At 38.0% G+C, this 27263-nt stretch overlaps 1 protein-coding gene across 4 annotated transcripts in view; it reads left to right on the top strand.

Moving 5' to 3' along the window:
• Positions 1–27263, top strand: part of SLC25A13 (solute carrier family 25 member 13) — a 257057-nt gene that overhangs the window by 113809 nt on the left and 115985 nt on the right. For all 4 annotated transcript variants that reach the window (XM_037836732.1, XM_037836730.1, XM_037836731.1 and 1 more), the window contains one exon: positions 18518–18657. In XM_037836732.1, coding sequence (XP_037692660.1) covers positions 18518–18657 — 140 coding nt within the window. The remainder of the gene's footprint in view (positions 1–18517; positions 18658–27263) is intronic.

The following is a 27263-nucleotide window of genomic DNA, read 5'->3' as shown; positions in this document are numbered from 1 at the left end:
CATGGTGAATATACGTGTTTTACCACCCTCCAGATCAAAGAGAGATTGGTACCAGCACTGTTGTCTCAGTCACTGTCCCCTACCTCCAAGGATAACAAATAATGTCTCTCACCATCAGTTGGTTTTGCTTGTTTTTAAACTTAATATAAATGGAATGATATGGAAGGTACTCTTTTGGTCTGACTTCTTTTGCTCAACATTGTATCTGTTAGATTCATCCACATCATTGTCTGTATTTTCTTTTTCTTTGCTGTATGGTATTCCACTGTATGATGCTGTCATAATTTATTCACTCAACTATTGATGGGCATTTGGGACATGTCCAGTTTGGGCTATTACAAATAATTTTTTATGTACTTAAATAAAAGTTTAGTAAAAATTTCCAGTCTTTGTCCACTTCATCACCATTTGAAAGTTTTGGGTCGGTGGAGACTATAGGATTGAAAGAGAGAAGGTGCAAATTTATATTTTATCATCTAAAGATGATGCTAGTGCATTTCTACCATTTTGTAGATAGATCTGCCGATACAAATCAATGCTAAACTTTTCAGAAGGAAAATAGGAGGAACAGGACCTGGATTTTACATCTGAGATAAAAAGCAAGCTTTACTTGTTATGCTAGACTCAGGGGTGGCAAACTTTCTCTGTGAAGGTCCAGATAGTAAATATTTTAGGCTTTGTGGGCCATAGGCTGTCTGTCACAACTACTCATCTATGCTGTTACAACATATCAGTAGCCATGGACAATATGTAAATGGATGGGTGTGGTGATGTTCCCATAAAACTCTGTTTACAAAAACACCTGGTGGGCCAGTGGGGTGTGGCTTTCTGACCCCTGTGCCAGAGTACTGATGGGCATATACAAGATGATAGATGATATTAAGACTAGGGATTAAAACACTTATTAATACCGTAATATTGTGGTGATGCTTGGATGTTTGCTATGAGCTTTGAAACAAAGAGGAATGTCTTCTTTGTGTATCATATGGCTTGGAATATTTATTGACCCTTACAAATTTTAAAAAACTTGGCTTAGGTAAAATCTTCCATTGTGTTTTGGTCAAATGAAATTTTAGCTCGGAAAGTAGTAAGTCAAACTGATTTGAATCTTTGGTGCTGATAAATCTCATTTTTTTTCAAATAAGGATATATAATTAAGATTCCCTAGTTGTAGGGTAGATGGTGGATATGGGTTCTCCTTTCATTCAGTGACCTTTCTTGACATCATGTGGAAAGATAAGGAGTGAGTGTGTAACAGACTCAGTGAAGCATGGAAAATGTCCTTCCTGCAGTAGACTGCTTTCTCTTTTCCATTTTTAAATGAGCTGTGGTAACTTTAAAATACCTGGTTTTGAGGTGCTATCAGCCTGGTCCTGATCTACGATAAGAGGGACTGGACTGAACTGTTGTAAAAGCCTGGTTTTATAATGGTGTCCTGACCACACACTTGAGAGACCCTTAGCTACTGTTGGAAGCTAAGAAATTTGATATTTGTATCCCTGAAATGATGATGAGACACTTTTAGCTAAGCAATGATTGTTGTAAGAAATCCTTTTGCCAGTGATGACAATAAGGTTAGTAATAATTACCATCATTTATTGAATACCTACTATGTGCCTGGCAGTGTGATAAGCATTTTACATATAGTTTGTCATTTAATCCTCACAAGAGCCCTATGAAATGATGCTGTTGTCTCTATCAACAATCAAGAGTTATGAAAGTCCAAGTCCCCACAGCCAGTCACAGCCCTAGACAAACATAGATTTGAATCCACTTAGGCCTGACTCCAAGCTGTGGGCCCTAAGCTGCCTTGCTTCTCCCTTGTACTCTGGGTGCAGGTGTTAAGGTCATGTAAAATGAGGACTTGAGTTGGCTGTCTTCATGGCTTGAGTGCATCATGACCAGTGGGCGAGCTGCCCACCTTCATGGCATCGCCCCCGGGGATTGTGCTTTGGCACTTCTGACTTTGCTTCCGGTTCCTTGAGTCAGAGTCCCATTACAGCAGTGTATGGGGCCCCCGCAGCTGCCTCTCTGGGTAGGCATCTGGGATGCTTCAGGGGCTCTCGGCCAAGATGATTCAATAGCAAAGCCAGATTGTGGGCCTAGTGTGGGATAAATGGGTGGTGTCCTGGAAAGAGAATTGGGTGGGGGGTGGGATCTGGTCAAGGAGCATGCAACATCCCATCCCAGGTCCATCTTTCAAGGTGGTGACCATCCTGTGGAATATAAGGGGAGTTCATGCAGTATGTCAAGACTTACACAAACATAGGAGTTAATGTTCAGAATGGACCCTGGAGGTTGGGTGGAGAGAGGAGGATTTGAGGCAGAGGTGAGCAAAGACTTAATTAGGGTGGAATGGGGGCTTGGGGAATGTGTTCAGGGCTTGGAGGAAGTTCAGGAACTCCCTGTGACAGGCTCTTAGGGTAAAGAGTGAGATGAAATTGTAAAGGCAGATTGGAGACCTGTTGAAGATGACCATCACTGTCTGGGGAAAGAGATTACTTAGTTCATTCAGTTATTTAACAAATGCAGTAATTAATCTAGCAAGTTAATTCAGCACACATTTATTGTACAGCTATTATGTGCCAAGTCTTTTCTAGTCACTTTAGATGTAAATAAAACAAAGATTTTTGCTCTCTTGAAGCTTACATTCTAGCAGGGGGAACAGAATAAACAATACACACAATAAATATGTAAATTATATGGTTTGTTAGGATATCAGTGATATGGAAAAAATAGAGCATGGTGAGGGATCAAGAATGTTGGGATACCTATGGGGGTGAGCTGCTGTTTAAATAGGGTATTCAGGATTAAGTTCATTGAGAAAGTGACTTTTGAGCAAAAAATTGAAAGAGGTGAGGGAATTAACCATATAGCTCTGGAGATGGAGAAGGGAGAGACGGGTCCAGGCAAAAGGAATGATCACTGTCCAAGTTCTAAGGCTGGAGTGTGATTGGCACATTCTGTGAACGGCACAGTGGGCTGTGTAGCCGGAGCTGAGTGAGGCAGGGGGAGCCTACTAGGAGAAGAACTCAGAGAGGTAACAGAGCTGATCAAGGAACCAAGGTTAGGAATTTGCCTTTTGCTGTAAGCAAACTGGGGAGCCATTGCAGGATTTTGAACAGAGGAGTGACATGATCTGGTTTATCTTTTAACAGGATCACTCTGGCTGCTGTGTAGAGAATAGACCAGAGAGGGGTCAGGGTGGAAAAAGAACAATTAGGAGGCTATTGCAATAATTCAGGTGAGAATGGATGGTGGCTTGGACCAGGGTGGCAATGTAGGATAGCAGTGGAGATGGGGAGAAGTGGTTGATTTCTGGAAATATTTTGAAAGGAGGGTTTTCTGATGGATTTGGATAAGGGGTATGAGAGAGAGCGGAGCTAAGAATGATTTCAGTCTTTGTCCAGGATCAGCTGGAAGGATGAAGTCATTATCAACTTGAGATGGAAAGGACTGCATGTTTGGTGGTAGGAGTTGGGAAGGAAGAAACAGTAGCTTTTGGAGGTGTTAGTGTGATGTGTGTTGGATTTCTAAGTGAGAATATCAAGTAGGCATTTTGATATATGAGTGGAATTTGGAGATATAAATTTGGGAGTTATCAGCAAATAGATGGTATTTTAAGCAGTCAAACCAGATGAAATCATCAAGAGAATAAGTAAAATAGAGATGTCTTTTGAATGCTTACTATATTCAGGGTCTGGAGGTCATGCAATGAACGAAACTAAAAGACATCCATTGTTTTAGGGAGAAAATAAACAACTAGAAAATAGATATTATAATGTCAGGGTATACTGTATTAAAGAGGGTAAATGGGTAGAGAAGGATGGAGGCTATCTGAGCAAACCCTGGGCGGGGCGGGCTGGTGACTGAAGATGTGTAAATACAAGATGAGGTGATACAGGTTGTTGGAAGGATTGGCGCTATGGAATTGTGGAGGTGAGGATTACTTGGGAGATGCTGTAACGTCTAGGCAGGGAGTTACGAAGGCCTGGCCTGGAGTCATGTCTCTGGACCCCATAAACTCCATTTCTGGAATGAATCTATATGACTTGGCTCTGATTGGTTGTGGAGTGAGAAGAGACTTGAAGAAACACAAGAAGGAACACCAAATAGTAGCTGTTAAGCTTGGTCAGCTCCAAAGATGTGTGGTTTTACATAAGCTCGGGAGAGAAGGAGAGTAATGATCATTTTTACCTTTGTACTTGACACATAACTTATTATTTAATCCTTGTAAACTGTGAGGTTGGTTATATTATAATACTTGTTTTTCTGATGAGGGGGCAGGCATGGAGAGATTAAGTAACTTGGACACTGACTGGTATCTGGTGGAGGTAGGATTGCAGCCTGATTCTGGCCATTATTCTCTATGCCAAGCTTCCTCCCTCTGATGGTGTCTGACTCGTGCTCTTTGGGATGGTTCCACATCATCTAAGTAGATCCCACAGTGGTATAAGGAAGAATGTACCTGGATTAGAGTTCTCAGTTTACATAGAATGTTGCCTCGGTTATGCATACATCCAGGTTATTTGTTGAGGCCTTAACTTGACTGTGTACATATTCTTATTTACTGATGTTTCTTAGGTTGTGGTATCTGCAGTAGATGACATTAATAGCATAACTCAATAGTAGTGTAAGAACTGAATCCTAGTTTTGTTGAATGGAAATCACAATTGGGCCCCTTGAAAAGTTAAAGTATGTCCTATACCATGATACTTCATTTGGTTAAAATCTACAGTATTTCATCTGTGTAATGCCATTGCATGTTTTCTTATTTTTGACCACTGTTTATATTTTTCATCACAGTGAACAAAATGTCATGAAATAAGTTTTAATATGCAATTTTAAAGTTATTCTTAGTGTGCAAACATAAGGACCCAATTTCATTATCCAGGTGATGATGGTGTGTGTGTGGATTTGCAGTTTTTAAATGAAATTTAAAGATTGGGGATTTTCCTGGATCAAGGTCAGGGAGCCCATGAACTGTCACTGTTGATGGTAGTACTTTGTGTAAATGAGTATTTTTCTGGGGAGAGACTGCATAGCTTTTAGCGAATCTCAAAGAGGTGTGTGATCTGCCAAAAGACAGAGGGGCGGCTGAACTAGTAGACATAGATACTATTTAGGACTTTTCCAGCATTGCTGTTAAAAACATTGATTGTAGAATAGTTAACGTACGACTTAGAAATGTCTATTCAAAATGTGTCAAAATAGACAACACATTATATAGTACAAGAAACAGGTTTGGAAAAGACATCTTGTAACTGAAATAAATATAGAGTAACTAATGAATTATAAAAAATAAAGTGTCATTTGGTTGACTGTCTTAGACCCCTGGAAAGGGATAGGTTGTGGTTTCCATGAAGTCTGGAATGGGGGAAATTCATGCCCTGTGCCACATTGACTGGCTTGCTACTTCCGGGCTGTCAGTGATGGAGTCCAAAAGAAACTAGTCCAACCCTGCCCTCTTACTGGAAATGATGGTGCCCTTTGTCCTTTAATCTTTACCGTTGAAAGAAATTTTAAGTTTAGCTGCTTTAGAGTAGTGTTTCCTATTGATGTTAATGAAGTGTTCTCTGAAAAAGTGCTCTCCTCTCAGAGAATCACAAAACCTAGTTTTTTTAGTTTATTAAGGTTCTGAGAAGTTTTGCAGAAAAGTAAACCTGTTTAACTTTAAACTAACGTTTATCAAGCTTTTTTGAGGAGGGCCTTTCTTTCATGTTTATTACCATAAAAAAAAAACCCAAAGAACTAATGAGATTATATCTGAGGCCTCCCTCAGCTATTTGGTTCTCTGGCTCGCATGCTGATGTTTGGGGGGGCCTTTTCTAAGTTCACAGTTAGGCTGTGGCCAGGAACACCTTCTCTGACAAAAACAAAGTGGGTGTGCTCTGGGAATACTGACAGGCCAGCTGACATAAGAAGTAAGTGGAAGCAACCCACTGCTGTCGTTTTGATTCAGGTTGTAGATAGTGAGCGTCACAAGTGTGAAAATGAGAAGTTTTGAAGTTAGCACGCAAACTTAATATTAAATATGAAAAGCTCAGGTAGTAAACTGGAAGAGGGCAAACCATTAGCCATAATTTTTGAATTTTACTGGAAAGAAGGCCATTTGTTATTTTTGTAAAGATACTTTGAAAATGAAATATTCACAAAGATAGCTTACGAAAAAAAATAGTTGAGTTGGAGGGAACATTATTTGGGTAAAGTTCTCTTAATATTTGAGGGACTTCAATGCAGACCTAGATATACGATATTGATTCTGATTTTGGTATTTCACAAAAATAACATGTTATTTTGGTGAAAGAAACTTGTTTTCCTATGGTAGATTTTATATTTTGGGGGGACCCAACTGTATTTTTTTATACACACACACATACATTCCCTTAGAGGTTAAGAATTTCAAAGAAGAACAATTGTGAATTTTGGAATTAAACAGCCCCAACCTTCATAAGGATAGTGATGTGCCTGGGTACTGAATATCTTGTCAGAAATCCCAGAGACTCTTCAGAAGTTGTTCCAGTTCATTGGGTCAAAAATCCACTATTTACAAAAAGCTAAATACGGATTTGCACCATTGACCATAATGGCTTCAATTTTGAAAGATAGTGGTATCAGAGGCCACTTTCAATTGGTAGGATAATTTGAGAATCGTTCATGCTCAAATGGCTAAAATATTATGCTTTTGCTTCTTCATTACTTCATTTTAAAAATGGGGAGGAAAAAAAAAAGGCTTGCTGTTGAGAAGGTGGAAGGATGTCAGTTGGAAAGCAAGTCATAATCACCATGTGAAGCCACTCCCTAGTTAACTACTACCCTGAAGGTTAACTGTTCTTTAGAAAACTGAGTGGGTAGGGGCCAGGCTCCAGACTTGTGCCCTGGGTGTGTGTGTATGCGTGTGTGTAAGATGAAGGGAGAGGAGAACTTGTGAATAGGAAAGAAGATGAAGAGAACAGAAAGCTAATAGTAAATCTTAAAACTTGGAGCATTTGGGAAAATTTGACTATTTTAAATGGTGCTGCTCATTTTAAGATAGTAAAATTATATCATTATTCTTTCAGTGTGAGAGAGATAAAAATACAGTTTTTCTAAATTGGAAAATTTGCTGTAATCTTGCTGCTAATGACTGATTTCTTCCAACAGTTGCAAGGGAGTTTTCGCTCTGATGGGTTGATAAAGGAAACAAAATCAAGAACATACTGGAAGTTCTCAGAAAATTACAGTTTAGGTATATTTTGAGGGTGGATAGTTAGACATTTTAATTGAAATAAAACAATTTTATACTAATATGGGATCACTGTGGGTGTACATTTGTAGTACATCTGCTCTTGAAGCATTTAAGTAGGGTTAAATGTATGTTAATGCTTTCGCAAGAAAATTATTTTTGATAACATCCGTCTAAGAAGAGTAGCTTAGGAAATTGGCTTTTTAAACAATGTAGACATTATGCTTGCACTTAGAGAATGAATTAGGATCCTTTGTAGTGCTTTAAGTATTTAGAAAAGTTGAAGTTTTTTGGTTGTGTTTTTTCCTTTGGTGGTGATGAAAGTTAACAATAATTAACCCAAAAGATGATTACAGCAAGCTTACACATCTGGAGAGTGACCACAGTTTGGTATATGCTTCCAAACACCATTTTAACTGACCTACGTTTGATTTTGGAAACAACTGCTAATGATTTATTCTATCCAGTGGAAAATATTTTCTACTAGATAGATTGAAAACATCTCAATTGGCCTCTCTGCTGTTGATTTAGTTGATGCATGTGATAGATGATTAATATCTAATTCTAAATACCTGCTTTCTTTTGTCCTTTTTGTTGTTGCCATTAACCAGCATTCACTGTGAAGACTTCAGTAGCCTATTAATCTTGATTTATAGGTCCATCAGATTTTAGAATAGGAGGGATTCTTGTCAATAAGATCAACAAGGGTTGTAATCGCGTGGGAATGCTAGTTACAACTGTGGACTTGCTGGCTCCATCTCGCATCTTCCGAATCAGAATCTTTGGATGTGGGGTTTAGGAATGTATTTTGAATAAGCTTCCCAAGGGAGCAGGGTTTCCACTGCAGCTGAACAATGGCTGGTCTACTTTATGGCTTTCTTTTGTGGATGAGGAAGTAGACAGAGAGAGGGGAAGTGACTGGTTTCATAGGAACCTCAACTCTGTCTTCTGGCACCAGTAGGACCATGCTCTTTGCCACATGACCCCAAATGAGGGCAGTTCCCCCCCTCTTTATATAGAGAACGGGAAGAGTTTTAAATTAACTCTTATTTTTTCACACACCTGCACCATATATGCCTTCAGGATAATATTCAGCTTAGCTTGCCTGTGTGTTGTATGCTGTATTTGTGTGTGTGTGTGCTTATATTTTTTGAAAGATACTAATCACCACTGTACCTACATGTTCAGAATAATAATTTTTAAAAAGTTTATAGGGGCTTATAGAGGACTCAGCTTTTAATGAGAAGGGCTGCATGTGTGAAGTACTTATTCTGTGCTTACTATTTTAATGGCATCCATTTTCTCCCTAGAACTTCCTTGAGCGACTCTGAATTGTAGCCAGAATACTTCTTTCCTCTTCAGACCCTTAACTGTGATTAATATAAAACGGCACTTGTCAAAAGGGTTTGAAATGGCAACCTTGATATTGGCATATACGACAGTAGAGATAGGTCTGTATCCACTTACTCCATTATGTTATTTAACTTAGGAATTCCACAATTTGTCTTTTGCTCACTGCTTAAAAGATGATGGCCATATAAGCTGTTGTTAACCATATCAGCAGGGTGGCATATAATTTCCCTTATAGCAAAACCACAACTTTCTTTTGAGGATTTAGCATGCATTAGGAAAAGTGTCCCAGTGAAACTGATCAGACACCGCGTGGCTGTGCCGCAGCTCTCCCTTTGCCTCTGAGAGGGGTTACTTTCATGTTTAACAGAAACATCCTTTCTTTATTTATTGTATTAATGGAATTTTTAGAATCCATGAGAGATATTATGGTTCAGTGTTTGAAATAATATAGCTTGATGAATCTATTTTATTTTCGTGGGAAACTCATTTTCATTGATTTGCAGCTTCAAAAGTGAATCTTTTAGAAATTAAAGTACGTTAATTTAGTTATTCTGTATGGAAACAAAAATGTAGAAAGTTAAAATTTGCATAAGTGAAGACCTTGATGATTTCAGAATTATAGTGTGGTGGAGGTTAAGGAATAAGAGCCCATAGAATTTGTAAAAACAAATTCAGTCTAACCACTTAATGGCATGTGCAAGTAATTTGCCAATTAAATATTTCTAGTATCTCAAAGATCTTCAAAGTAAAGAGTGAAGGTTCTTAATCTTTCTTAATTTCATACTTTCAGAAACATAATAGAAAATTACTTAGTTTTTTATCACTTTTCATTCAAAATTTTAGAATATGGACTAAGGGAAGGACTTATTTTAAATATTTGAGGGCAAGTATTGCTTTCTGAGAAATGTATAAATTATGATATTTCCAAATCACACTGTACCTAATTTTTTCCTGTCATTCATAAATATCTGGTGCCCAGATAACAATTTTAATTATAATTAAGACTTTGGATTTTGGAATTGTCCCATTTATCAGTTACCTGCTATGTTCAGAAAATGGTTCTAGATGCTGTTAGCTCTAGAACAACCCTCTAAGATAGCTATTTTCTTCCCATTTTATAGATAGGGAGAACTGGGTCCGAGTAAGTAATCTGTCATTGATTAGTAAGAGGCAGATCTGGCAGGCTCAGCGTAAAAACAAACACACGGCTTTATTGAGATATAATTCATATACCATATAATGCACACAATTTAAAGTGTATAATTCAGTGGCTTTTAGTTTTTTTTCCCACAGAGTTGTGCAACACTCACCATGATCGATTTTAGAACAATTTTAATGACCCAGCAAGAAACCCTATATACTTTAGCGATCCCCTTCCATTTTCCGCAAACACCTTCAACCTTAGACAACTGCTGATCTACTATCTGTCTCAACGGATTTACCTATTCTGGATAGTTCATATAAATGGAATCAGACAGTGTGGTGGCTTGGAGTTATGTACCTCAGAAAAACATGTTCTTGATCATTCCTGTTGGTATGAACCCATTGTAAACAGGACTTTTTTTTAAAATTCAGTTTTATTGAGATATATTCACATACCATACAGTCATGCATAGTATACAGTCAACTGTTCACAGTACCATCATATAGTTGTGCATTCATCACCCCAGTCTATTTTTGAACATTTTCCTTATACCAGAAAGAATAAAAGTAAGAATAAAAAATAAAAGTAAAAAAGAACACCAAAATCATCCCTCCCCCACCCTATTTTCATTTAGTTTTTGTCCCCATTTTTCTACTCATCCATCCATACACTGCATAAGGGGAGTGTGAGCCACAAGGTTTTCCCAATCACAGTGTCACCCCTTGTAAGCTACATTGTTATACAATTGTCTTTAAGAGTCAAGGCTACTGGGTTGGAGTTTGATCGTTTCAGGTATTTACTTCTAGCTATTCCAATACATTAAAACCTAAAGAGGGTTATCTATATAGTGTGTAAGAATGTTCACCAGAGTGACCTCTCAAATCCATTTGAAACCTCTCAGCCACTGAAACTTTTTGTTTCATTTCGCATCCCCCTTTCAGCAAGAAGATGTTCTCAATCCCACAATGCCGGGTCCAGGTTCATCCCAGGAGTCATATCCTGTGTTGCCAGGGAGATTTACAACCCCGGGGTCAGGTCCCACATAGGGTGGAGGACAGTGAATTCACCTGCTGAGTTGGGTTGGCTAGAAAGAGAGGGCCACATCTGAGCAGCAAAGAGGTACTCAGGGGGAGACTCTTAGGCACAATAATAAACAGGTTTAGTCTCTTCTTTGCAGTTCTGAGCTTCATAAGGCAAGCCCCAAAATAGAGGGCTCGGCATATCAAACCATCAGTCCTCAATGGTAAATAGGACTTTTTGAAGAGGATACTTTAGTTCAGGTGTGGCCCAATTGAATCAGAATGGGTCTTAATCCTATTACTAGAGGGCTTATAGAGAAGTCTGCTTGGAAAGAGAAGTCACGGGGAAGCAGCCAGAAGCTGGGAGTCAAGGGAACACAGAAGAGAAAGGAAAAGACTCTGCTGTGTGTATTGTTCTGTGAGGGAAAAACCAAGGAGCCTCAAAGATTGCTGGCAAATCAAATGATACTGCCCTGAGGAGGAAGCAAGCCACCTAGCTTCTGAAACTGAGAGCCAATAAATTCCTGTTGTTAAGCCAACCTATTGTATGGCATTTGAACCAGTACAGACAGTATGTATTTTTTTGTGAGTGGCTTCTTTCACTTAGCATAATGTTTTCAGGGTCCATCCGTGTCATAGTATGTTTCAGTACTTCATTACTTTTCATGGCCAAATAATATTCTGTTGTATGGATATACCACATTTTGTTGATCATTCATTAGTTGGGCATTTGTGTTTTCACTTTTTGGCTATTATGAATAGTGCTGCTATGAACATTTGTGTATAAGTTTCATGTAAACATATATGTTCATTTCTCTTGGGAATACACCTAGGAGTGGAATTTCTGGGTCATATGGTAACTCTGGTTAACATTTTGAGAAAGTCAAACCTGTTTTCCAAAGTGACTGTACCATTTTACATTCCCACCAGCAGTGTTCCAATTTTTCCATATCCTTATCCACATTTGTTATTATCTGCCTTTTTGATTATAGCCATGTGGGTGTGAAGTTGTATCTCATTGTGATCAGCACTAGTTATTATCTGTCTTTTTTATTACAGTCATCCTATTGGGTGTGAAGTGGCATCTCATTGTGGTCTTAATCTATGTTCCTTTGCTAGCTAATGATGTTGAGCATATTTTTCATGTGCTTATTGGCCATTTGTATATCTTTGGAGTAATATCTAATCAGATCCTTTGCCCTTTTTTAAGGGGGTTTGCATTTTTATCATTGAGTTGTAAGAATTCTTTAGCATTCTAGAGTTTCTTATCAGACATATGATTTGCAAATATTTCCTTCCATTCTGTAGGTCTTTTCACTTTCTTGATGGTGATCTTTGAAGTCCAAAAGTCTTAAATTTTTATGAAGTATAAATTATCTAGTTTTTCCTTTGTTGCTTCTGCTGAAGGTGTTACATCTAAGAAACCATTGCCTAATCCAAGGTCATGGAGATTTATGCCTTATGTTTTTCTCCAAGGGTTTTATAATTTTAACTTACATTAGGTCTTTGATCCATTTTGAGTTATGGTGTGAGGTAGGGAGTCTAACTTCCTTCTTTTGCTTGTAGATACGCGGTTTTCCTGGCACCGTTTGTTGAAAAGACTGTTCTTTCCCCATTGAATTGTTTCAGCACCCTTATTGAAAATGAATTAATTGTAAATTTGAGGGTTTATTTCTGGACTCTCAACCCTATTCTGGACTCACAACCTATTCAGCTGTGTCTTTCTTTCTGCTAGTACCACACAGTCTTGATTATGGTAGCTATGTGCCAAGTTTGAAACCCAACTTTGGTGGGGTTTTTTTTTGTTTGTTTTTTGTCTTTTTTCCAAGATTATTTTAGCTATTCTGGGTCCCTTGAATTTCCATATTAATTTCTGCAAAGAAATCATCTGGAATTTTGATAGGGATAGCATTGAATCCGTAGCTCAATTGGGAATATTGCCATTTTAACAATTTTAAGTCTTCTTATCCATGAAGATGGGATGTCTTTTCATTTGTTCAGGTCTTTATTGCCTTTCAACAGTGTTTTATGGTTTTCAGAGTATAGCTTTTTCACTCTGTTAAATGTATTCCTAAGTATTTTATTCTGCTTGATGCTATTGTGAATAGAATCATTTGCTTAATTTCATTTTCAAATTGCTCATTTCAAGTATATAGAAATACAGTTGATTTTTGTATTTGGGGCTCCTATCCTTCAATCTTGCTGAACTCTTTTATTCTAACAGTTTTTAGTGGATTCTGTAGGACTTTCTGTGACCCAGTCCCAACTCTTTGTTTCTAGTACAACCATACTCTGTAGCCTGGGAAATGTATTAAAAAACTTAAGGAAAATTAGTTGACTTTTTGAGATTATCTTTAGGAAAGAAATAACTGCCACTTTGTAATTATCTTTTTATGATCTAAAAAATGCCACAGACTTTTTAAACTAGAGATATTTGTGGAGAAAGAAAAGACCCACAAATAGACTCAAAGGAACCGTGAGCTTGTATGTTTAAGGCACTGACATTGTAAGCAGGTATAGAGACCATAGACCTTTCAAATGTAACTTGTTTTGCACAGTCTGAAATAACAATTATACATTCCTGTAAGAGATAAGAATTCTGATTTGTTTTTACTTTCAGGAGGAGTGGCTGAGCTAAAAAATGTGACTTGAAATGTCCAAAATATATAAACCTAGTATTACCTTCACATTCTAGTGCTCATTAGGTTTTGCTTTTTTACCTATATGACCTCATCCCTGGGGTAAGGGTTTTTTAGAGTCCGTGTTTTAGCAGGGACTACTTTTAATTCTTAAGTTAGTGATAGATCTGCCAAGTGATACTTATTTGAAAGCCCTTAGCTGCTGAGTTATAAGTTGTTCTCAAGCAAGTAAGCAGCCAAAGAAGCTAGAAAATTTGGGAGTTTCCTCTTTTCTCTCCAGGGCCACTTTTTGGAAGTCAGAGAATAGTCAAGGTTTGGTGGTAGGATGGTCCCCAAGGTTGACTCCTGGAGTCTTTCTTTGTAAATCTCATGGAACTGCCCATGGGAGCCAGAGTGGAAAACAGGAGTGGGCTTGCAAATCACTGTGTTTTTTAAATTCTTGTTTTCTAGTGGTAAGAGGGGAGTAGGATACTTATCTCTCATTTCTTCATAAGGCATAGAGAAATCCAAAAAAATCAAATGGTAAATGAGAAAGCCATCTGTGCTTCTTTAAAGAAGAAAAGCATATTAATCTCAAGTGATACAATTTTTGTCTTCCAAAGTGGGGAGAACAGTTGTCAGGAACCCATTGCATTGTGACTGTTGGGTTATAAATGCTATTTCTGTTCATGAATCTGAAGGACAATGTAGAGACAAACAGTTCAGAAAATGAATGCCCCAGAGTGATTTATTAGAGCAGGATGAAATATTCAGAGGCTTATGAGCTTATAAAATGTTTTTGGAGAAAATGTGTGGGCTTTCAGGAGGGGCAAGATTTAATATTTTAATTTTTTACAGTGTTTATTAGCCATGAAAATAAGTAGGAAAATTGGTAGGTTTTCTCTTTACCAATCATCTTCCTTTCTCCTTTCCCATATCATTTGTTTTGTCCAATTAGAATAGCCTGACAATCTTATAATATTGGAGTACATACACCTCTATTAAGTCAGGGGAGTGAAAAATAAATTTTGCAGAAATTGTAGCAAGTATTAAAAGAAATAACTATAAGTCTTTTTTTTTTTTTTTTCCTGCAGAGTTGTTTGACCAAGTGTTCTTCCCATAGCAAACTTCTCTTCACTATAAATGTAGTCTCAAGTCTGGGATTTAAAAATAATAGTGTTTGCTGTTGGCAGGTGATGGTAGCATCTGTGATTGCCTGGAGGGGGGCCTTGTCATATCTTGGTCACCCTGGAAAGCTTTGATCCAAACCAGTCTGATGGGATCCTGAAGTCACTTCCAAAGCTACAAACCTTTATGCCTGCTGCTGCTCTCCACTGAAAAACTCCCTTGCAAGTCTTCCCATCTGCATAAATCCTCACCAGCCTTCATGGCCCAGATCAAGTTTTATCTTCTCAGAGAAGTCTTCCTCTCCCATTCTTTAAGTGCTTCCCTCCTTAAACTTCTATTTCCTTGCCATGGGGACTGCCTGCAGTGTAGCACTTGTCAAGTATAGTGTTTGGAACTGTTGTTTAATTGTTTCTTGTAGATTAGGCCTGGATATAGCACCATGCCATTTACCACCCTTCCGCGGACCTAGTTCCGTGTTCATAGCAGCCGACAGCTAGCTAACTGAGGGCTGGCTTTTTACAGTAGCCAGTATTCTAGAACAGCTGAGAAACTGATAATGGGGCCATGTTTTCAAGGTCATGTAATTTGTACACTGCCCACCTCCAAAGGGACACGAATCACACAGACTATGATGTCATCCACTGAGGTTGTGGAACACGGTGGACCTTCATAACACGGTGGACCTTCATATCCTCACGGGTCTGTAAGTGGCCTGTGTTTTCACAGCGCTGCCTTAAATTGGCTGGTCTGGAGAGCCTTCCCCCCTCTTCCCTGTCATATTTTGTCTTGATGGGAAATTAGTTATTCGTTAGGAATTAATCTAACCCTTCCGTAACTTTTTATGATATTTTTTCAAAATGAGGCCTTGGACCCCTTAATATCAGGAAAACCAGGGTAATGGTTAAAATGCAAATTCTTGGGCTCCACACTAGACTTGCCAAGTCAGAATCAGCTCGGGAGTGGGTTTAGGGGTTTTAATAAGGAAAACTGATGATTCTCATGCATTTCACTGAAGTGTTAAGAAATGATTGTTGAAGTAGTTTCTCAGTAAGGTGGAAACTACGGTGCCTTAAGGATTAATGCCACTGTCCTTATCTATTGTGCTGTCTACTGTAAACCTTTTCTGATTGTTTTTAATTCAACCATGACTTAGTGAGGGGTTGATTTCCACCACGTCAGTAACAGTGAGAGAATCATGTGGAAAAATAGGCCCTCTGCTCTCAAGGAGCTAGAACCTGTTTGGAAAGAAGTATACAACAAATATATATATATATATATATACACACACACACCTTCATTTAGACATGTCTACATACACTACATACTATATAGGCATATCTTTTTTTAACCAGTCATCATCAGGTAGTACATGTATATAGAATTTTCAGAATTTTGCATTTCGGAGAAGTCTTAGGAATCACATACAGCATTTTACTTCAGAGTGACTAAATTTCAGCGTGTTACTTCAAGCAGGTATTTGCATAAAAGACAAGTTCTATGGGGAAGTGGAAAACGCTCTAGACTCAGAGTTCAAAGGTTTGGAGTCAAGTCTGAGCCCTAGCCAGCTGTCATTAAAAGTTATTTTAGTTATAGAAGAAATAAAATTGTTGGTTAGGGTGAGAGGCCCATCTTAAATTCATTCACTAGTTTTTAAATAACTTAAACTTATTCATATTTATTTTATAGCTTTAGACTATAAAATATTAGAAGGGATAATGTATGTCTTATCCCTTTTAATGGTTAGCTATTTGGTTAATACCTTTCTGGTACTTTCTGTGGAACATTAAAGGAGGGCTCGAGAAAAGAAAGAACCTTGTCTTTGAATCTATCCTATGATTATTAAATTAGAACTTTATTTCACCTGATTGCTTGGTAGAAAGGGATGTTGAGGTTAGATGAAGATAAACCAGAAAATTATTTTTGCTTGCATATAATTTCTCTAAATTTTTATTACGGTGTAAGTTACTGTCCTATATTAGTAAAAAAGTTTTTTTTTTTTTTTCCCTCCTTGCTCACATCTTTATCATTTGAACATCATTTCTTAACATATAATTTATTGGTCTAGGTTAGAATATTGTGGGAGCCTTCCTTGAATCTCTGTTGGGCCTGTTTAGTACAGTTTATGTAAATCTAAAACTGGAAAGGGGCTAACGATTATCCAGATTAAAATCTGGAAGAAATCTGAAGAAAGTCAAGCTTCAAGGTATTAAGGGACTTACATATAGCCATTAGAACAATGCCTGGCATATGGCAAGTGCTCAATAAATGTTAGCTGTTGTTATTAGCAGGAATGAACCCAAGTCATTTGAATTTCCAGTCGATAATTTCTTCTCAGATGTTTTAGAGCTGGAAGGAACCTAGGAGAGTCTCCTACTTATTTCATTTTATTGATTGACCAGATCCTCTGGAATTGTCTTTTTTTTTTTTTTTTTTTTTAAATCCTAATGCTTGATTCACTTCATTTTTCTTATGCCCTGTTTCTTCTATCCTAAAAGTAGAAAAGTCAGAATAAATTCAAGGAAATTGAAGGTTGCACTTTCAGACTTTTATTTTATTATCCTCATCAGGGCCAGTCTGATGTTTTTTGTTACCTTTTATAAAATTTATGTCTGGTATAATTTGATTTTACAGCCATTTCCATGCAAATACACACCCAATCTTAGGCTGATAGCACTACTCTATCTTCATAGCAAATCTTTAAGATTTTGGGAAACTTTAAAAGCATGGAATAATAACTTTGTGTGTATAATGGGAATGGAGGTATGAAATTTGGTGGAAACAGTAGAAACATAGGTCAAAATTTTTGGCACCCTTTAGAGGTTTAAGGACTGTTATTTTTTTCCTTTAGTTGAAAATACAATTCAAAAGAAAAAAAAAAGTATCAAGCATAGTTTATTCATAAAAATGAGCAGATTGGTAGATATATTTAAAGATGTGAAGGCCAGGGGAAAAAATCATTAGTGTAATAATAATGTATGTTTCCCCTGCCCTCCCTTTTGGGAGGAGACTAGTAAATGGAAAGAAAAAATAATAATAAAATTAGGTTAGATTTTCCATGTTGTAATTTTCTTTGCTTTTCATATTCTTTTCTATCAGTCCTCTTCTAGTTTTGTAATAGAGGCTAAGAAGAGATGATGAATCAGTATTATACATTTGTTAGCCCCTTTGAATGGGATTATTTATATAATTTGAGAACTTCCTTCAAGTCAAGAGTGCAGCACAAAGTTAAAGAATTGGGCCACTGTCTTTTCCTCTCATCTCCCATATTTTTGAGTGCAGCTTTGAAACGTCGTTGGGCTTTTTAAACCTCAAGTAGAGATTGAGGGATGTTGAATATGAGCTTCATATTTTTATCTTACTGACTTCTAAATCCTCCCCAAAATCTGTATTGTTAATTTGATATAAAGAACTATATTTAAAACTTGTGTAGAGTTATATGTGTGCTTGTGTTTGTGTGTGTCCTGCCACTAAAGATTGAATTCTGTGCCTTGTGCCCAGAAAATAGTCAGTATATATTGAAGTAAAATATGAAATTATGATAATTTAATTACTTTTTTCCTGGTGCCTCTTACCCTTTGTGTGTGTGTGACTTTTATTTTGCCCCCTCCCCACCTCTGTTTTGTTTGGTGAGATTATTGATGTTGAATTTTGACTGATTCCGTGAAGATCAGTCAAAATTCATGGTTTTATAATCTATTTGGTTTTATAATCTATTTGTTATAATCTATTTGGTTTTGTTATAATCAATTTGTTATGATTTATTTATAATCAATTTGTTATAATCTATTTGGTTTTGTTATAATCTATGTGGTTATAATCTGTAATTTTTTATATTTTTGTTATAATCTATTTGGTTATAATCTATAATCTATAATTTTTTATAATTTTGTTATAATCTGTTTGGTTTTATAATCTGTTTTTTTAATTGAGTTTTATTTTAAAAAATGAACAGCAATATTTATTTAATAACGGGTTTTGTAAGGAAGAACCTGACTTTTATTTTTAATCAACCTTTCTTTTCTATTTCCAGAGGATGTTAAGCAAGTATTTGGACAGACCACAATTCATCAACATATTCCATTTAACTGGGATTCAGAATTTGTGCAACTACATTTTGGAAAAGAAAGAAAGAGACACCTGACATACGCGGAATTCACTCAGTTTTTACTGGTGGGTCTAGCTCTTAAAAAGTTAAAAAGAGTAAATTTAAGTGAAACTAGGACAAACTGAATGTAAATGGTACTAGCTTTGGCTTGAGCCCTGAACTTTGATTTATTGCGAGTATTCTAACCCTAGCCAAACAATCTCATTTAGAGATATTTCTTTATTAATTTGTAGGAGCCATAGAATTAAATGGACTCTTACAGATTGTGTAGTTGAACCCCTTCAGCATTAAGAAGACTACACATTGGAGCAGCGGGAAATCAAAGGGTTGACACAAGGTCACATAAGTCATAACCTTGAACTCCTGGCTTGTGACTCATACTGCTACTATTTACCAATATTTAGTTTTGCCCTGAGAAGTGGATGGATGTCATTATCAGCACTGAGCCATAGAATCATTTCACCTGGGGGTTTTCAAAGACCTAAGGCACTGAGTCTCAAAGTAGGCTGCATATTGGGCATCACCTGGAAAGCTTTATATAGGCTCTTGTTGCCTTGATCCCAGCTCTAGAGATTCTATTTGATAGCCTGGCTATCAAGATATTTAAGCCTCCCAAATGCTCCTAATGTGCAGCAAAGTTTGAGAACCATTGTTTTCAGGGCTCTTGCTTGCCATATCTAGGATTAAACCCAGTAGGAGTTGTCTACGTTTTGGAGTACATCTTCTCAGACCCGTGCCTCTTTTCTCTCTTCACCCCCATCCCCCATTACAGTCACATCATTGACCCATTAGTGATGCCAACAGAAGACTACTGACAAAATATGATCTCAATTTTGTTTTCCTTCTTAAGCGTAATGTTAAAAATGTTTTAGTTTCAAAATAAACAGTCACTAGAGGTCTATATCTCTGAGATATATAGTTCTACATGATAAACCACTCCTTTTTTTATGCACTTGTTTCTGTGATTATAATTTTGTTTAGTGTTTTTTTATTTTTATTTTTTCATTATTAGAGAAGTTGTGGGTTTACAGAACAATCATGCATAAAGTACAGGATTCCCATAAACCATCCCACAACCAACACCTTGCATTGGTGTGGAATATTTGTTACAATTGATGATAGCACATTTTTATAATTGTACTATTAACTAAAGTCCATGGTTTAATTTAGGGTTCACGGTTTGTGAAATGCAATTCCATGGATTTTTTTTTTTAATTTTTTTTCTGTTATACATATATATAATCTAACATTTCCCCTTTTAATCATATTCAGATATATATTTCAGTGCTGTTAACTGTGTTCACAATGTTGTGCTGCCATCAGCACCATCCATTACCAAAACATTTCCATCATTCCAATAGGAGCCCTGGACATTTTAAGCCTTAACTTCCCATTCTCGAATCCACCCTATGCCCAAGTAACCTATATTCTAGATTCTGACACTGTGAGTTTGCTTATTCTAATTGATTCAAATCATTGAGATCATGTAATATTTGTCCTTTTGTGTCTTATTTCACTCAACATGATGTCTTCAAGGTTCATGTGATTATACTTTTTAAGAGACTGATTAAGGGGATTAGTTTATGTTTGAATTCTGGGTTCTGAAGAAAAATTTGCTGAGGAATCCACCTATGTATGGTTCTTGTCACTAGGAATGTTGTCAGAAATGCTCCTGTTTCTTTCTTGTGCTCAAGACCTTGCCAGAGCCTCTTGAGTAGCAGCTGAAAATGCAGTTCTGAGGTGGAGGTGGAGAACACATGAACACACACACACGCACACACACACACACACACACACACACACACGCACACAGTGCTGGGGAGCTCGTTCAGTAATTGTATTTTTAGGTAGCCATTCTTAGGCACTAGCATATGTAATAGGTAAACTTTATTAGGTGCTTCTCTTTTGTCTTGCCTTTTAAATGGTAACTTTCTGATATATAGAGTTTACCATGCTGTTTACTTTGCTTTACTTTTCTTGGATTTGTGGCAACTTAATATTTCTTAAACTTTGCTTTTGTGTGTGTTTTTTTTTAAACGTGTTAATGTCTATGAATCCCCGTTTTCAGTTTTGTATAAATAAAGTTACTGAAATAACTCAGGTGGAGAATGGAATGTGGGTTGTTAGATTTTTGATGTTGTTTACATAAGACACTGGCGTGCAGTAGGAGGTGGTATTCATTTTGATGAGGAATAATTACAATAATGCAATTGAGACAAATGCTTCAAATTGACTTTATGGAACACAGCCTAATTAACTTCTAGTCTTAATGGGATGTTAGCAATCGTAAGAATGACCGTGTTTCTCTTTAAGCAAGTATCAATTATGCTGAATTCAATCGACTATAGAACCATTCACAGCTTCTAGGCCTTCCTCAAGATAGGAGGAAGCCAGACTCAAGGATTAGATGACTCATGGAGTCCTAGTTATGTTTCCAGCTGCAACTTGAAGAACATTCATGTAGATTTGATTCCATTCTGTAATAGTGAATGCAAACATCACACAGTGGTCTTGCATGGGACGATTTTGACTTTGTAGTCAGAATGCAAGTGCTAAACTTTCCTAGATTAAAATGGTTGTGGTGGTTAATTATTTCTGTCGGGGCCTTGCTTTTGTGTCCCATTCCAGGCCCAGATTTAAATGAAAGAATGGTTGGTGGTAGGCTTTACCTAGTGAATGCCTAGGAAATGCCAGGTTTGATGTCTGTTCATTGGGTTACTTCCCACTGCTTCAAATACTTTGTTTTCTTCCTTTGAGCTCTTTTCTGTATGCTCTACTTCAAGTGCTTTGTTTGCTTCTTTTAGCTCTTTTCTGGATGCAGGTAGCTTCTTAAAGATATAAGTGAATTTAATCTCCTATGTTTCAAACTCTTGCTTTGTCAGGCATGCCCCACCCTTCTGCTCTAGGGCAGGGCTCAGAAACACTGGCGCCACAGTTATGAAAGCAGATGCTTGGCTGCTTGAGATGTGAAAGGGCTGCCACCTCTCACCTGATGCGGAAGGGGCGTGGCTGCAGGGACAGCTGAGACGTGCTTGTGGTTTCAGGGAACCAGGGTGGGATGGAAAGACTACACGGCTGTATCCCCCTGAGGGTCTCTAGGAGGTTGCCCAGGTTGATTCCAGCCAACTCACGCCTCACGTTTGTGTGTGTTACCCATGCTTATGCATACCTGCATTTGTGTGGCTGGTGGGTGGTGCCATCTGCAGCAAGTTCTGATTTTTAAAAAACTTTCTTAGTTTAATAAATGCTTTACTGTATCAAAGCAAGTGTGAGTTTGCTATAAGCCACCCCATGTGGCAGCAAGAGCTTTCTTTGGTTACTGATTCATCTGTGTTTGGTCTGGGCAATGTGCTAGTCATACGGGCATCGCCGAAATGGCGAGCAGGAGGTTTCTTTTCTGTATTTTGGTTGTAAAAGTCATCGAGTGGAGAATCAATTTTATATCCTTTGAATTGTTAAACTTGCCCTATCTGTACTTAGCATCTGAGTAATAATGTTGAAGCTAGTGGCAGGGACACTAATGATGCCTTCTTCCTGTAGTCTTGTGCCTCATTGGTAGGGAAGGATTTTGACAGGAAGTGGGGCCTCATTCCCATCACCCCATCATTAATCCTGTTGCATCCATTGCTGCTGTTTCTTTATCCCCAGTTATATCTGTCGTCTCCACTTAATGCATAAATAATAGTGTGTGTGTCTGAATGCAACTAGTTTTATACAAGGGTACATGTGTGTATTTTTAATTATTCTTTAAAACCCTCCGTGTACCTTGACTCTCAGCTCCTAAAACAGTTGTTATTTTATGGTTGCTGGTTGAAAGAATTTTTTAGGAGACAATCTGGAGAAATTGTCTTATTCTATATCTGATGGAATACCTGTTCATGAATTGTGTAAACATGATACTCTCCACCTTATTTGGAAGTAATTTTTGTGCTGCGATTGTTGCTCATGTGGAGAAAGCCACCCAATTCAGCAAATGTTTGCCAAGCATTAGGGTTTGCCGAGAGGCCTTGTGCAAAGGGCAGAGAGGTGCAGAGATGCATCATCTTGGAGCTCAAAAGGAGTAAGTGCAAGTAGGTATAAAATGTACACTAAAGAGGTTTGCCCTTTTGAAGCACAAACTGTTAAGGGAGATATAAACCTGAAAACAGCATTCAGAGGGTAGTTAGAGCAGCCACCCGAAGTCCCAAGTACAGACTTATAGAACCAGGTAGGAGCATAAAGGTCATCTTGTTATAATTGCCTCATTTTACAGATGAGGATACTGAGGTCTTTCACTGTAGAGGCTCTTTGTGATATCTAATTTGTGGTGATCAGTTTTAGAAAAAAAAGGAAGTAATAATTATAACCAGTATTTGTACAATCTTGATAATTTACGAAGTACTTTTAAATTTTCTATTTCTCATAATAGCCTCTTCCCATTACCCTGAGATGTAATTATCATTCTCATCCCTGTTGTATGCAAAAGAATGAACAGATTCTAGAGTAAAATTTTGCATTTACAGGTAATTTGCTGAGCAGAGGGCCCATAGCTTTCATTAGGTTCCTAAGAAAGTACCTCAAAAGAGAAAAGAGCAACTGCCCTGGACCTTAGCTTCTTCCATAAGATCCCAGGCATGTCAGGAATTAAAAAATATGATGTTACCATTACCAGGACACACACTGCCTCCAGGGCCAATGCTACAAATAGTTATTTTATGTTCTAGAAGGGGCTTTACTTTCAGCTGTGGTGCCCAATCCTGCATTGCTGGACATGTAGCTTTCTTAACCCCTACCTGCTAATTGTCAGATCCAGTCATCAAAAAGGCTAGGGATGTGGCAATGTGGGACATGACTCCCAGGGATGAGCCTGGACCTGGAATCATGGGATTGAGAAAATCTTCTTGACCAAAAAGGGGAAGCAAAAAGAACAAAATTAAGTTTCAGTGGCTGAGAGATTTCAAATGGAGTCGAGAGGTCATTCTGGTGGGCATTCTTATGCGTTATATAGCTATCCCTTTTTAGTTTTTAGTGTATTGGAATAGCTACAAGGAAATACCTGAACCTGTCGAACTGCAAGCCAGTAGCATTGATTCTTGAAGATGATTGCCTAAGTATGTAGCTTACATGATGTGACTGTGTGTTTGTGAAAACCTTATAGCTCACGCTCCCTTTATCTAGTGTATGGAAAAATGAGTAGAAAAATGGGGACAAAAACTAAATGAAAAATAGGATGGGATGGAGGGATGGAATGCTTTGGGTGCCCTTTTTTACTTTTATTTTTATTCTTATTCTTTTTGGAGTAAGGAAAATGTTCAAAAATTGTTTGGGGTGATGGATGTACAATTATATAATGGTACTGTGGACAGCTGATTGTACACCATGGATGATTGCATTGTGTGTGAATATATTTCAGTGAAACTGTATTTAAAAAAGATTAGGGATGGATGATGTCATTTCCAATTATTGCTCGATCATGTTTTCTATTGGGTATATATTTCACATGTGATTATTACAATTCTAAAATAATCCACACACACGAGTTTCTAATGGCTCCAACCTCAGGGTTGGAAAGTCTAGGATTACTACCATATCCGGTTATCTTGTTAACTATAAAAATATTGCTTCTAATTACCTCTCATAGAATGTTCCAGCTTAATAAGTGCTTTTACTTGTATTGTCCTTAAAGTCACCTTAGGAGCTAAATAAGGCAGTTGCTATTATTTCCATATGAAAGATAAATGCACAGAAGCTTAGATTTCAGACCTGTGGAACTGAGGTTGATTGAATTTTACTAAATCTAAAGCAGTGTTTTTCAAATTTTAGTATAAAAATGATCTGAGGGGCTTATATTAAAATGAAGTTTCCTGGGCCCCTCTTCCTCCAAGGATCTGATTCAGAAGGTCTTGGATAGAGCCCAAGAAACTGCTTTTTCAACAAGTATCCTGAATTGTGATGCTCCAGGTCATCCAGGGACTTTGAACAAATTGACTTGGACTAGACAACCCTGGCTGTTTAAAGGCTCAGGTCTTCAGGTCTTCATCCTGAGGTGGATGGGAAGCCTTCTTGGTTTCAGAAGGACCACTCTGGCTCTTTTGTGGAAATTGGGCTAGAAGGGGACCTGACTGAGGAAACCAAGACCCAGTTGGTCATTTTCTAATCCAAGACTGAAATGACTGTGGCCCGAGTTAGGTGGTTAGTACATGCAGACCAGCACAGTAAAGTGAATAAAGCAAGTCACAGAAGTTTTTGGTTTCCTAGTACATATGAAAGTTATGTTTACACTATACTTTAGTCTATTAAATGTGCAATAGCATTATATATAACAAAAAACAATGTACATACCTTAATTAAAATGTGGCACAGAGTGAACCCATACTGTTGGAAAAATGGCACCAATAGACTTGCTTGATTCAGGGATGCCACAGAACTTTGATTTTTAAAACAAACAAAAATAACCAAAACAAAACAAAAAAAAACAAAATACAGCATCTGTCAAGTGCAGTAAAATGAGGTATGCCTGTACTGGTGATAGGCTGAAGAAAATGGATTCAAGAGAAGTTTAGGGGGTAGACCTGTAAGGGTTGGTGATAATAGAATGGGTATGGACAAAGATTTGCAGAACTCAGGGTTAACTTCAGGCCTGGACAAAGGGTACATGGTGGTCTTCTTTATTGAGATGGGGAGCACAGGAAGAGGAGAAGTCTTTAATGAGATGCTGCACAGTTGTCCTTTGCACGTAATAGCTGTTCACATTTGTGTTGGTGGACTGGTCCAGACTCCTTGCCTCAGTTTCTTGGAGTTAGGATGATATTGTAGTATCCTTACTTATGGCCCCCACAGCCTCAGGGTTTTCTGAAGTATTCTCCCGGTTTAGTGGAGTCAGGAAATATCTTCTGTTTCAGGGGCCACCCTCCTATTGCTCTAGGAACAGGAATCATCGAGAAATCTTCAATGCTGTAAATTGGTGGAGAGGGCAAATTTTAGAATTGGGATTCCAACAGTTAGCCAAGAGACTTGATAGCTGACGTGAAGAGAATGGGACTGTAGTGTTCTGAAGCTGTATGTACCCCCAGAAAAACATGTTCTTAAACCTAATGCATTCCTGTGGGTGTGGGACCTGTTGATGAGGTTACTTCACTTAAGGTGTGGCCCGGCTCATTCAGGATGGGTCTTAATCCTGTTAGTGGAATCCTTTTATAAGAGAATGAAATTCAGGCAGAGAGAGAGAGAGAGAGAGAGAGCCACGGCGGGGGCAGCCAGAGGCTGAACATCAACAGAACCCAGAAGAGAAGGGAGAGGCCAGGAAACACCACCTTGTGCCTTGCCATGTGACAAGCTAAGGATGAAGGATCATCATCAGCCAGCCCTGGAATGCCAGTCTTCAGGGAGAAAGCATCGCTTGGATGATAGCTTGATTTGGACACTTTTCCTAACCTCATAATCATGAGCAAATAAATTCCCATTGTTTAACCGACCCATTTCATGGTATTTGCTTAAGCGAGCAAAGGAAACTAAAACAGGGACTAATAGTCCTCTCTGTCATCTCACCAAGTAGAATTCAAGAATGAGGTCTCCTGACGCAACACAAAGTCCTGATCTCAAGAGTAGTTTTGCTTTACGATCATCTAATTCAGGTCCCCATTTTGTCAGAAGAGGCTGGTAAAACCCAGAGAGGTGAAGCATAGTTGATAGAGCTGGGAACAGAACCTGGGAATCAGAGCTGAGTCTCATGTACCGAGCTGGCCATTCTTATTGGTAAGGACCCTTGTCTCCAGAACACGTGAGCTCCATGCCAGCGTTGTTAGATGCCGATAATGCAACTGAACAATTTGGTTCTTTCTGTTAAATCAGATTGCCCTTTATTTTGGCTTATGAGGCAGCATGGCATACAGATCAGCCCAAATGTTTTCTGTGTAAAATGGAAAGCCTGATTATTTAGGTTCTGAGCATTAAAGTGTAGGTGCTAGAAGTCTGCTGCTCCCAGATGCTGGTGGTTGCTACCTGTCCCTCTAGAGGCTAGTCAGTTGTGGTCTGTGCTTTATAGTCACCATCACTTAGGGTTTGCTGCTATATTTGTCATGGAATCCTGATATAAGGGAAACATTTCAATACAAAAAGGCTACAAGTGCTAAAAAGAAATTGTTTCCCTCTTCAAACAAAATAAAACCTATTTTCAACTTACTACCTTCAACCAAAGCAACGTCAAATTTTCAAGCTTTGGATTTGATAATGGATTTCAGGTATTTACAAAAACCGGTCACTTGTAGAAGAACTCACTGAAGCCATGTTGTTTACACAGGATAGTTGAACAGTTAACAAGTTCCTTGCTTAGGATGGTGTAACCTGAGCCATTTGTGCCTCCCCACTGTCCCCCAACTTGGCATCTGTATTAGTTAAAATATCTAGACCATGGACCTTTAGTAGCCAGAAACCATGGTTGCATTTACATTTTCAATATGTGAGTGCTTTTATGTTGACTTTAAGTTGGACCAGATGGGGCCTCTAATAAAGCTTTGGTGCTGTTTCATGAATAAAGCAACCACTTGATGCTCTAAAATGAAATAACAAGTAAAGGTGGCTAATGTTTACCCTCAGCTCTGCCAATAGATTGGATGGTGTTTTCTATCCAAGTGGAGGCCATTGCTGGTTTGGAGATGGGTGGCCAGAGGTGAGGTGATATCCTGGTCACTTG

The sequence above is a fragment of the Choloepus didactylus genome, chromosome 5 (assembly GCF_015220235.1).
Source record: "Choloepus didactylus isolate mChoDid1 chromosome 5, mChoDid1.pri, whole genome shotgun sequence".
Taxonomy (NCBI): Eukaryota; Metazoa; Chordata; class Mammalia; order Pilosa; family Megalonychidae; genus Choloepus; species Choloepus didactylus.
The sequence above is the reverse complement of the archived record's forward strand: the minus strand, read 5'-3'. Positions and strand labels throughout refer to the sequence as shown.